Genomic DNA, 11,316 nt, shown 5'->3' with positions numbered 1-11,316 from the left:
AGTGCAGCAGGCGTCTGCGGAAGCCGTGGCCTGGCGCCCGGGAGCTGGCGGGTGTGGGCCGCTGTGGCGCTGTGCATTCTGCTTTCTGCACCCTGCCATGCCTTTGAACTACTTCCTTGGCTTTATCTCTCCCCTGTGAGTCTCCGTCAAGTCCCTCTGTTCTATTATCGAGGCCTCCATTGACCTTTTTCTTTGGGCAATTGAGCACTTCATTTCCAGTATTTCCATTTGATTCTCCCCCTCCCTCTTCCACCGCTATTGAATTTCTGTCGTTCTGCTGCCTCTTTAATTCATTCAGCTGTTTGTGTGTATTCTCTTGTTGTTTGTCCAGGTTGTCTAGTTTTAAAAAGATGTATTCCCTTATTTCACGTACTAATGTTATCGTTGTTTTATTGCAATCAGTGATTAGAATTTCTTCCTCTTCATTCTGACTAAGGCCCTTTATTGTGGCGTTATTGGTTTTTGAAGTGTAGCCTCTGGGGGAGGACGACCTCCTGAGGCACGAGAGTAGATAGAGGGGTCGTCCTCTCCCCTTGACTTCAGTGGAGACCCCGAGCAGGACATGGTGTTTATCTGGGAATTGTCCTTGAAGGCTTTTTTCTCTAAAGCTGGCTGTCAGGAGACCAAAAGAATACCACATGGTTCAGGCAGAAAAGAGTTTTTATTAGAGGGAGAGCAAACTGCCAGCCTGCACAAGACAGAGGCACACAGAGAGAGGAGGGAAGGGAAGAGGGTGGCTGGGATTGTCCAGGGGAAGGAAGGAGATGTGACCTTAGTGGGTGCAGAAACGACCGCAGAGCCTGGGACCCTCTTACTGTCCAAGGCAGCATGGCGGGGCAGTCTGAGAGGAAGAGACCTCAGAGGGTGAGAGGATGTGACCTCAGACTCTGGGGTCCTTTGCTGACGCACAGTCTGATTACTGGTTTCAGGCAGGTGAAGAGGAAGGGAGGAGGGGCTGTTGTCCCAGGCAGACTTAACACTGGCGTCTTCTAGTAGACAGTGAGCCAGCTTCCTGCTGCAGAGGGAGCCACGGGCGTCCCGTGCGCCCCTCAAGAATGGGCCAGTCCCACAAGTTTGACTTCTGCAGCCCCATTTAGGCACCAGAGCAGAGATGTTGGATGACACTGGCTGGGAGGGTGGCCAAACGAGTCCACGGCCCGCCTCACCCCAGCGAGGGCAGGACAGCAGGCCACACAGCCAGGGCCTTGCTTGCGGGTGTGGAGACAGAAGAGCAAGAGTGGTGGCTTGTGCATGGCCAGGTGTCGCAGTATAGGAGCCCCACCCAGAGGGAGAGGGGGAGGAGAGGCTGCGAAGGACAGAGTGGAGATGATGAGGAGAGGCTGGGAAGATCAGAGTGGAGATGATGATGAGAGGCTGCGAAGGTCAGAGTGGAGATGAGGAGGAGAGGCTGGGAAGATCAGAGTGGAGATGAGGAGGAGAGGCTGGGCAGGCCAGAGTGGAGATGATGATGAGGAGAGGCTGTGAAGATTAGAGTGGAGATGAGGAGGAGAGGCTGTGAAGATCAGAGTGGAGATGAGGAGGAGAGGCTGGGAAGATCAGAGTGGAGATGAGGAGGAGAGGCTGGGAAGATCAGAGTGGAGATGATGATGAGGAGAGGCTGTGAAGATTAGAGTGGAGATGAGGAGGAGAGGCTGGGAAGATCAGAGTGGAGATGAGGAGGAACGCTGGGAAGATCAGGGTGGAGATGAGGAGGAGAGGCTGTGAAGATCAGAGTGGAGATGAGGAGGAGAGGCTGGGAAGGTCAGGGTGGAGATGAGGAGGAGAGGCTGTGAAGATTAGAGTGGAGATGAGGAGGAGAGGCTCTGAAGATCAGAGTGGAGATGAGGAGGAGAGGCTGGGAAGGTCAGGGTGGAGATGATGATGAGGAGAGGCTGTGAAGATTAGAGTGGAGATGAGGAGGAGAGGCTGTGAAGATCAGAGTGGAGATGAGGAGGAGAGGCTGTAAGATCAGAGTGGAGATGAGGAGGAGAGGCTGGGAAGGTCAGGGTGGAGATGATGATGAGGAGAGGCTGTGAAGATTAGAGTGGAGATGAGGAGGAGAGGCTGTGAAGATCAGAGTGGAGATGAGGAGGAGAGGCTGGGAAGATCAGAGTGGAGATGAGGAGGAGAGGCTGGGAAGATCAGAGTGGAGATGATGATGAGGAGAGGCTGTGAAGATTAGAGTGGAGATGAGGAGGAGAGGCTGTGAAGATCAGAGTGGAGATGAGGAGGAGAGGCTGGGAAGATCAGGGTGGAGATGAGGAGGAGAGGCTGGGAAGATCAGAGTGGAGATGATGATGAGGAGAGGCTGTAAAGATTAGAGTGGAGATGAGGAGGAGAGGCTGTGAAGATTAGAGTGGAGATGAGGAGGAGAGGCTGGGAAGATCAGAGTGGAGATGAGGAGGAGAGGCTGGGAAGATCAGGGTGGAGATGATGATGAGGAGAGGCTGTGAAGATTAGAGTGGAGATGAGGAGGAGAGGCTGTGAAGATTAGAGTGGAGATGAGGAGGAGAGGCTGTGAAGATCAGAGTGAAGATGAGGAGGAACGCTGGGAAGATCAGGGTGGAGATGAGGAGGAGAGGCTGTGAAGATCAGAGTGGAGATGAGGAGGAGAGGCTGGGAAGGTCAGGGTGGAGATGAGGAGGAGAGGCTGTGAAGATTAGAGTGGAGATGAGGAGGAGAGGCTCTGAAGATCAGAGTGGAGATGAGGAGGAGAGGCTGTGAAGGTCAGGGTGGAGATGATGATGAGGAGAGGCTGTGAAGATTAGAGTGGAGATGAGGAGGAGAGGCTGGGAAGATCAGAGTGGAGATGAGGAGGAGAGGCTGTAAGATCAGAGTGGAGATGAGGAGGAGAGGCTGGGAAGATCAGAGTGGAGATGAGGAGGAGAGGCTGGGAAGATCAGAGTGGAGATGATGATGAGGATAGGCTCTGAAGATCAGAGTGGAGATGAGGAGGAGAGGCTGGGAAGATCAGAGTGGAGATGAGGAGGAGAGGCTGGGAAGATCAGAGTGGAGATGATGATGAGGATAGGCTCTGAAGATCAGAGTGGAGATGAGGAGGAGAGGCTGGGAAGATCAGAGTGGAGATGAGGAGGAGAGGCTCTGAAGATCAGAGTGGAGATGAGGAGGAGAGGCTGGGAAGATCAGAGTGGAGATGATGATGAGAGGCTGTGAAGATCAGAGTGGAGATGAGGAAGGGAGGCTGGGAAGGTCAGGGTGGAGGGCAGGACAGACCTGGGGGACAGACCTGTAGAGTGACATGACACTGAGTTGAGCCTCTGGAATCTCCTCTACTGTGGTGCGGGAGGCGGGGACTGGAGGAGACTGTGCCCCGCCAGCAGCCATGTGGGGAATTGGTGGGGGCAGCTGAGCCCAGGGGGTCACAGAGGGATAAGGCGCAGAACTTTTCTTTTTCTTCTTGTTAGGAAGCCCTCAGGACATTAGTACCTGGGCAGGGCCTCCAGACGACAGGAGGGGAGGAGATGGAGGGCCCGGGGCAGGGGGCTGGGGACATGAGCCGGGCTCGGATGGGGGAGCTAGTCCAGCCGACCTCTGCACCCAGCCAGCTCTGAGTATTTGTCACAGACCCACCAGGGAGTGAGGTGGCACCAGGTGTGCTCCACGAGGGTGTCTGCCACGGTCACAGCGGATTCCTGGGTGGGGAGCTGGCCTGCGGGAGCTGCTGGGGCCACCAGAGCCCCTTCAGTGCAGTGTGCGAGGGGGGACCTGTGGGGGCTGCAGGAAGCCGTCAAGGAGGCCCAGGAGGAAGGGCTTGCACACAGCGGCTTTATTCAGTTCTCAAAGAATCATCGGAGCACAGCTGGCAAACCATGCCATGAGCCTGGAGAAGGGGACGGGTCTCCAGGCTGGAAACCGGGACCCGGAGGGTGGGCAGAGGAGGAGACAGGATTCTCTGTAGTTTAGCAGGGTCTCTTCTGCACCCATCAGCAGCTGCAGTCCTGGCCCGAGGAGCTGCCACAGCAGGCCTGGCGGGAGCAGGCAGGGCGGCACAGCAGGGACACACAGGAGGCCGCGGGGCGGCAGCAGCTGGGCTGGCAGCAGGGGGCACAGCAGCAGGAGGAGGTGGGCACACAGCAGGCGGGCCTGCACACAGGCCTGCACAGCAGGGACACGCTGGAGGACTGCTGGCAGGGAGAGGAGGGGCAGCAGCAGGGCTGGCAGCTAGACTGCTGGCAGCAGACAGGCACACAGCACACAGGTTTACAGCACACTGGTTTGCAGCAGACAGGCTTGCAGCAGACAGGCACACAGCACATGGGCTTACAGCAGACAGGCTCACAGCTCACTGGCTTGCAGCACACGGGCTCACAGCATACGGGCTTGCAGCAGACAGGCTCGCAGCACACAGGCTCGCAGCACACGGGCTTGCAGCAGACAGGCACACAGCACACGGGCTTGCAGCAGACAGGCACACAGCAGGACTGCTGGCAGGGAGAGGAGGGGCAGCAGCAGGGCTGGCAGCTAGACTGCTGGCAGCAGGAGGCTGTGCAGCTGCTGGTGCAGCCTGACTGGCAGCAGGGGCTGCACACTGGGGAGCAGAGGAAGGTGAGGCTGGGGGCGGGGGCGCAGCCGCTGGGCTGGCAGCAGCTGGGCTGGCAGCAGGGCTCGCAGCAGCTCTCTGGGCAGTCGTCCACCTGCCAGGAGGCGTTGGTGCAGGCGTCGGAGCAGACGGACATGGTGGAGGCGGCCATGGTGGCTGGGCTGGGAGGAGGAGTGGGGAGTGTGAGTGGGTGTGAGTGGGTGTGAGTGGGTGTGTGTGAGTGCATGGCCGCTGGTTTTTATGCCCCTCCTGTGCTTGTTGTGCTGGGCCCCAGCTTCCCCTTCCTGGATGGCTCCGCTGTCATGGACCATGTTTGTTTGTCATTGGTCAGGGTGTTGTCCAGCTTGTTTACCACCAGCCGCGTCTGTGCCCGCGGCCACAGCAGGGCGGGCATGGCAGTGGACAGAGGGGGCTGTCTGTCGTCGCCCTAGCTACCTGTCCTCTCTTCATCATTTTCCTACTGTCTGTCTACCTGTCATCTGTCTGTCCATCTGCCCGTCCAGATGGACGGATGGGCAGCTCTACGTGTCGTGGTCTGCCTGTCCAGTGGGAGTGAGGTGTGCCGAGTCTGCTGCAGGAGCAGTGGCGCTGGGTGTCCCGGGCAGTACTTGTCTTGGGTGCAGTGTTGGCTGAAAGGGAAGGGGAGGGGGCTGGCCCTGGCCGTCCTGCCTCGGGACTGGGGTAAGAGCTCTCTACCAACCATCCCACCGTAACGCAGCTTTCTGCCCCATGTATTGCCATTATTGTGGGCACCTGCACATGGCAATTGCGTCGTCTTCTAGGGGCAGGGTCTAGAGAGCACGGCTATCCCTCGAGTATGCTCAGCACGGCGTCCTCTTCCAGGATTCTCTCCCAGACACACCATCGTCTGCGCCTTCCTGACCATGTTTCCTTGCTGTCAAGGTTGAAATGGAGCCTGGGACTCTTTCTAAAAGGGTTTTGGGAAGCTTTCCCTGTGTTCACCTTGAGCTTTATAAGCACAGCGCTGTGGGGTAGAGGAGGGAGAGGGAAATTGGCCATGGCCCTGGGGAGAAGACACAGGATGGCCTCTGAAGAAGGCCCACATCTCCCCTCTTGCCTTGCTATAAAGCATTCCCGGAGACCAGGGCCTGAGCTGAGAGCTTCCGTCCCTCAGGAGCTGGGGGACCCTCGGGCCTCGGCAGTCTGGGGCCAGCGGTCTGCGCTCGCTGCTGAGCCTGTGTGCAGCTGGCCAGGCCCCCTCTCCTCCCCAGCTTCTCATTCTCCCCAAGCTGGCTCTTGTTTCCTTAGAGCCTGGAGATTTGTAGAGACCAGGATCTCGGGTCTCACCGAGACGGTCTCAGTGCCCCTGTCCCGTCCATCTTCCGTCTGACCCTGGCTCGGCATCACGGGCGTCCACAGACCCTTCCTGACCGGCAGAGAGAGGAACTCTGGCCGCGAGAGGACTGTCCCCACAGGAAGGAAAACACTGAGCCCTGGAGCTTTACAACCTCACAAGTGTAAGTCAGAAAATGTGATAGAGGAGTGAGGTGGAGCCAGAGACACCAGGCCTGGCCAGGGATGGGAGAGGCCAGGGAAGGGCTAAGTAGTCAGAGCTGCCGTGAGGACGAAACAAGACAGCTCAGTCCAGGCAACGGAAGAGGAAGCAGAACAAGGAAGCCACGGCTGCGGCGTCTGCGTGCTGCACTCCAGGCTGGGTATAAAGGCTGCCCAGAGCAGGAGCCAGACATCACCACCTCCTCCCACCCCAGCCAGCCTCCACCATGTGCCACACCAGCTGCTCCTCGGGCTGCCAGCCGGCCTGCTGCGTGTCCATCCCCTCCCAGTCCTCCTGCTGCGTGTCCAGTCCCTGCCAGTCCTCCTGCTGTGTGTCCAGTCCCTGCCAGCCGGCCTGCTGCATGTCCATCCCCTCCCAGTCGTTCTGCTGCGTGTCCATCCCCTCCCAGCCAGCCTGCTGCGTGTCCAGTCCCTTCCAGTCCTCCTGTTCTGTGCCTGTGAGCTGCAGACCTGCCCTGTGCATTCCTATGAGATTGCAGGTGGTCTGCTGCTCTCCTGGGAGCTGTAGACCCACTGTGTGTGTGGCGCCCTCCTGCCAGTCCTCTGGGTGCTGCCAGCCGTCCTGCCCCACCCTGGTCTGCAGACCTGTCTCCTGCAGCACCCCCACCTGCTGCTGAGCAGGGCCCCAGCCCCTCCCCGTGCCCGTGCTCACGCCCGTGCCCTTCCTAGCACGGTGCTCGGTGCTCGGTGCTCGTGCTGCACCTGAGGTGGGGGAGAGTCCACCATCCAACCCTGGGCCACATCATGAGGGCCATGGCATGCCCCAGTCCCCTGCTGTGCCTGGCCAGGAAGGCCCAGCTTTCACAGTCTAAATAAATGCAGCGCTGCCATCCTTCATGCTTGTGTGTCATGGCTGTCTATCTGAGCATGGAAGATGAGGGGGCAGGCCTTGCTGAGGCTCCTGTGGATTCTGGACAGTGCAAGAGGTGTAGATGTGGTCAGCTCCGGGAGGGCTTGGTCAGTCCTCAAGAAGGCGCGCCAGTGCCCTCACGGCAGATCCATCTTGTAAGAAAGGGATTGGAAGCTGAGCCCCTGTGTTCCTGCCTGCAATGCCAGCTACTCAGGGGGCACTGAGGTCTGAGAATCCCACGCAGAGCCAGCGCAGGCAGACAAAATCGAGATGATCTCTCATTAACCAGCAGAAAGCTGGAAGTTGAGGTACAGCGCAAGTGGTGTGGTGCCAGCTGTGAGTGAAAAGCCAAGTGTGCGATGGAGACCCTGTTTTTCTGTCCCAGGATGAGCACAAAGCAGCACAACAACTGCACTAAACCCAAACCAACCACACCCACAAGAAAGGAAGTGGATTAGTGAGAGTCTATGCAAGAGGCTGGGCGCTGTGGCTGGTTCGTATAGTCCAGCAACTGGTGAGGCGGAGGCCCAACGTCCACCCAGGGAAAAAGATAGCAAGATTTATAGAACAAAACTGGGCTTGGAGGCACACCGCACTGTGGCTAGCAGAAATAAGAGCTGAGGCTGAGGCCAGCCCCTTCCGCAAAAACCATGAATCCCAATCTGAAAAACAGACAAGGAAAACCAGGCACGTGACAATGACAACTGGCAGAAGCGTGCTTGACACAGTATGGCTAAGTGGCAGCAGAGTGCTTGCGGACGGTGTGGCTAAGTGGTAGCAGAGTAGGTAAGCCAAAGCCCTGAGTTCAAACCTCAATACCCCCACCTCCTAAAAGAGGGGAGGTTCATGGAGACCTCAGAAAGAATTGTAGGACTGTACAATGTACAAGAAGAAATAAACCCTGTTGGTAGGAAGGCAGGGCAGGGCAGGCAGAGGGGGGCTGGGAGACGAGGCGCGTTGAGGTGTGTGTGTGTGTGCGCGTGCGTGCTGTCCACACAGCTCTCTTCACACTGGCACAGTCACAGGAAGTTTTGTCCTGGTGGGGTTTCTGTACAAGCTGGGCAGAGGAGACACAAGGTGGAGGTTGACTTTGAGGTAGAAGCCACCGCGTCTGGTCTCATGTTCTCTTGGTCTACTATTTTGGGTCAGGAAGTTCAATCTCCTTTTATCTAAGTTTGAATTTTATTTATTTTGCTTGCTGGTCATGGGGCTTGAACTCAGGGCCTGGACTCTGTCCCTGAGCCTCTTTTTGCTCAAGGCTAGCCCTCTACCACTTAAGCCACAGCACCACTTCTGTCTTTTTCTAAGTAGTTAATTAGAGATGAGTCTTATGGACTTTTCTGCCCTGCGATCCTCAGATCTCAGCCCCCGAGTAGCTAGGATTACAGCCGTGAGCCACTGGTGCTTGGCTTATTTCTCCTTTTGATCAAAAATCTTTTTCCCCCCACAATAAAAAAAATAGCTTTATTTATTAGGGAAATGAAAATGATAGCACAATTTGAAACTGGATTTTAGAAGGGTCTGAAATTTTCCTTTAATATTCTCCAATGCTTGAGGTTCCTATTCTAATCTCAGCCCGGAGTTGAGCAGTCGGATGGTTTAATTGCCCTCATCATTCCCAGGCTCCACGTAAGACCAGCTCTTCAAATCAGCAAAGGATTCTCACTGGTTAACTTCTCTGTGGAGGAGTTTGGGCTTCCCATCAGATACAGAACGAGATGAAACTCCACTTTCAATCTTCAGATAGTCAACTCCGGACAGAATAGTGGGCATCTTAAGATGGAGAAATTCCTTGTCACCAGGGTGACCTGGATTCACCTTGGATGATACAGGAACCCTTCCCAATCGTGCACCAGATGCTGGAAACAGAAAAGGGAACCAGGAGTGGAAACTGCTTAAAACACAGCCATACGCTTGTCATTTTACATTCATCACAGAATTCAAAACTCTTTCACAGTGTATTTTTAAATGGTTGTGAGGAAGAGATTAAATTTTAAGACTCAGGCATTGGTGACAGGGAGGGAGGCCCCAGGCCTTCAGCTGAGCCATGTCAGGACATGTGGTATGGCGCTGGCTCAAGACCCCGTCACAAACTGTGAGACCAAAGGTGGGCAGAAGGAAGGAAAAGTTGATTCATTTTGCCAGACATGCTATTATCTCAAGAAATAGGTGTGCATGTGTGTGTGCATGTGTATGCACGTGTGTACGTGCGTGCGAGCGTGTGCATGTGTGCATGGGGGGGGCTGTGATGGCTGGGCTTCTAGATGTGTGTGCTGAGGCATGCAGGCAGCTGCCCCATCACAAATGCAAGGCACATGGCGTGTCTGGCCGCCTGTTGCCACAGGAGCAGTGGCCCAGGCAGGGAAGTGAGTTTGCAGACGCTCCCCAGAGCCGGGGACAAGGCCTCGGGCGGGGTTGTTGAGACTGTGAGACCCACAACCGCAGTGTGTACTCAGGGTACCACCATGGCTGAGCGGTGGGCCAGCCTCTAGGAACAGTTTCAGCGTCGACGCCAGCATCTGCTGCCGCCTCTGTTTGACCTCCGAGGGCCCCAGAGCTTTCTCTTCATGTCCAGATGGGGAGCGGCTGTCGACCTGGGTCACAGCAGAGTGGCCTCCTGGAGGCACTCGGGGGGCAGGTGGCCCTCTTTTATTTATTTAAAGTAATATGGTGGACAAGTTGCTGAGAAGGGTGGCACTTAGGTTACAGCTCAGGACTAGGAGAGGAAGATGGAAGAGGCAGGGTGGCTGTGAGTGTCCCCTCGTCCTGGCCCCTTCCCACTGCACGAGGACTCCACCCCGTGTCTGCAGCTCCGTAGGGGTGCAGGACACAGGAGCTGAGGAGGAGGGTGTGATGTGGAGACATCAATTTAGGGAAAGGCCCAGACCGAGGCCAAGTTCAGCACAGCACAGAGAAGCAGCGCAGCCGGAGGGGCAGCCAGCCCCTCGAGCAGCCTCTGGGCACATGGTGGAGAAGGTGGAGTCCGGCGGATGCCAGGCCTGGTCAGGAGACAGCCTCCCTGGCCTTTACGTGGCCGGAGGCTTGGTGGCTTCAAGCCACCCTGGCGTCTTCCTGTTGGCAGGGGTTTTCTTTCCAGCCTCTGCTGCTGCCTCCTTGGGGTTCTCCCACAGCTCAGGACCCCTTCCAGGGCCTACCTCAATGGGGGGTGAATTCACCTACCAAGGGGCTTTGGCCCTGGGATAAATCTGCTTCTGATGACGTCCCCTGGTGACTGGTTTCTCAAAGCGCTTCATTGCGTCCTCTCCTGGGGCAAGTGCTTTTCCTGGGTGAGGACAAGGACCCATTGCCCACTGTCTGTGACGCTGCACCTGGGACTCTTCCCCCCACCCTGAGGACTTGATTGCTATTTTTTTTTCATGTCCTAAGTTCCCATGGGGTGCATCTCGGGGATTCCCGGGTGTGTGGTTGAAGGAGGCAGGTGGGGCCCAGCCTGCTCTCCCCTCCTCTCTGGTGTGTCCTGGGTCTTTCAGCGCAGCTCCTCCTGCAGGGTTTGTTCTGTGAACGTCTCCTCAGCGCCTCTTTCCCAGCTTCCACGTTCTGAAGGGTGAGGGGGGGGCGTGGACGGAAAGCAGGTGGGGAGCCTTTCAAGGGCGCACTCACACCAGTTCTGGGGAGGGGAGGGGGAGACCACGGCCCCGCCCCCCTTTCTTTGGGGGTGGTGGTGTTGGGGGAAGTTGTGGTAGGAGATGGGAGCTCACAGGGAGGGGACAGGGGTGACCCTGGACAGTCCCACAGGTGTGGCATTGTCCTGCCCGGGCCTCCAGCTGAGGCTCTGGGGAGCTGCTTCACACCCGAGCTTCCCCAGAACGGGGCTGAGGTGACCTGGGTTGGCGCCCCGTCCATTCACTTCCTAAGAGGATTCTTCCAGATAGTGGTGGAGAAGGGGGGGCCTGTGGGCCGTTCTCCAGGTCCTCCTCAGGGAGGGGAGCTGTGCGTCCTGCCCCCTGCCGGGCCCCACTGCGTGACGTCTGGATCTGCAGAAGCTTCCTGACCGGCAGAGATGGGGGACATTGTCACTGTGGGAAAGCAAAGTACACGTCCTGGATCCTTGCGATCTCACTGAGTCGGTTTGGAAGTGTGATGGAGGAGAACAGAGCCAGGCAGAGCCAGGGACCGTGTGGCTTCCGTGCGTGGCAGGAGATTGGGGAAGAGCTAATTAGTGGGAAGCTGAGTCTAAACAACAACAAACACGCGCGGCAGACAGCTCAGTCCAGGAAACAGAACAGGAAGCAGAACAAGGAAGCCACGGCTGTGGTGTCTGCGTGCTGCACTGCCAGGCTGGGTATAAAGGCTGCCCAGAGCAGGAGCCAGACATCACCACCTCCTCCCACCCCAGCCAGCCTCCACC

The 11,316-nt window shown here is 57.1% G+C and overlaps 1 protein-coding gene across 6 annotated transcripts; it reads right to left on the bottom strand.

Annotated features, from left to right (window-relative positions):
- Positions 1–3,944: 3,944 nt before the first annotated feature.
- Positions 3,945–4,712, bottom strand: LOC150040072 (uncharacterized). Of its 6 annotated transcripts, none has more exons than XM_090327419.1 (2): positions 4,233–4,712; positions 3,945–4,142 (listed from the first exon to the last, which is right to left on the bottom strand). In XM_090327419.1, exons 1-2 carry the CDS (start codon positions 4,710–4,712, stop codon positions 3,945–3,947), a joined length of 678 nt encoding a protein of 225 aa, XP_090183545.1. The 6 variants fall into 6 exon arrangements, with proteins under 6 accessions (XP_090183545.1, XP_090183547.1, XP_090183542.1 ...); XM_090327421.1 differs by having other exon boundaries at positions 3,945–4,204; positions 4,334–4,712; XM_090327416.1 differs by having other exon boundaries at positions 3,945–4,325; positions 4,383–4,712.
- Between the last annotated feature and the right edge of the window lie 6,604 nt (positions 4,713–11,316).

This window comes from Megascapheus bottae, unplaced genomic scaffold, assembly GCF_031878675.1.
Source record: "Megascapheus bottae isolate mThoBot1 unplaced genomic scaffold, mThoBot2.hap1 HAP1_SCAFFOLD_407, whole genome shotgun sequence".
Lineage (NCBI taxonomy): Eukaryota > Metazoa > Chordata > Mammalia > Rodentia > Geomyidae > Megascapheus > Megascapheus bottae.
The sequence above is the reverse complement of the archived record's forward strand: the minus strand, read 5'-3'. Positions and strand labels throughout refer to the sequence as shown.

Bases quoted from the DNA above. Each gene is read 5' to 3' on its own strand.
- LOC150040072 (XM_090327415.1), bottom strand. From the start codon at position 4,712: ATGGCCGCCTCCACCATGTCCGTCTGCTCCGACGCCTGCACCAACGCC. The intron at 4,516-4,548 runs GTGCAGCCCCTG...AGGCTGCACCAG, and splicing joins ACCTTCCTCTGCTCCCCAGT to CAGCTGCACAGCCTCCTGCT.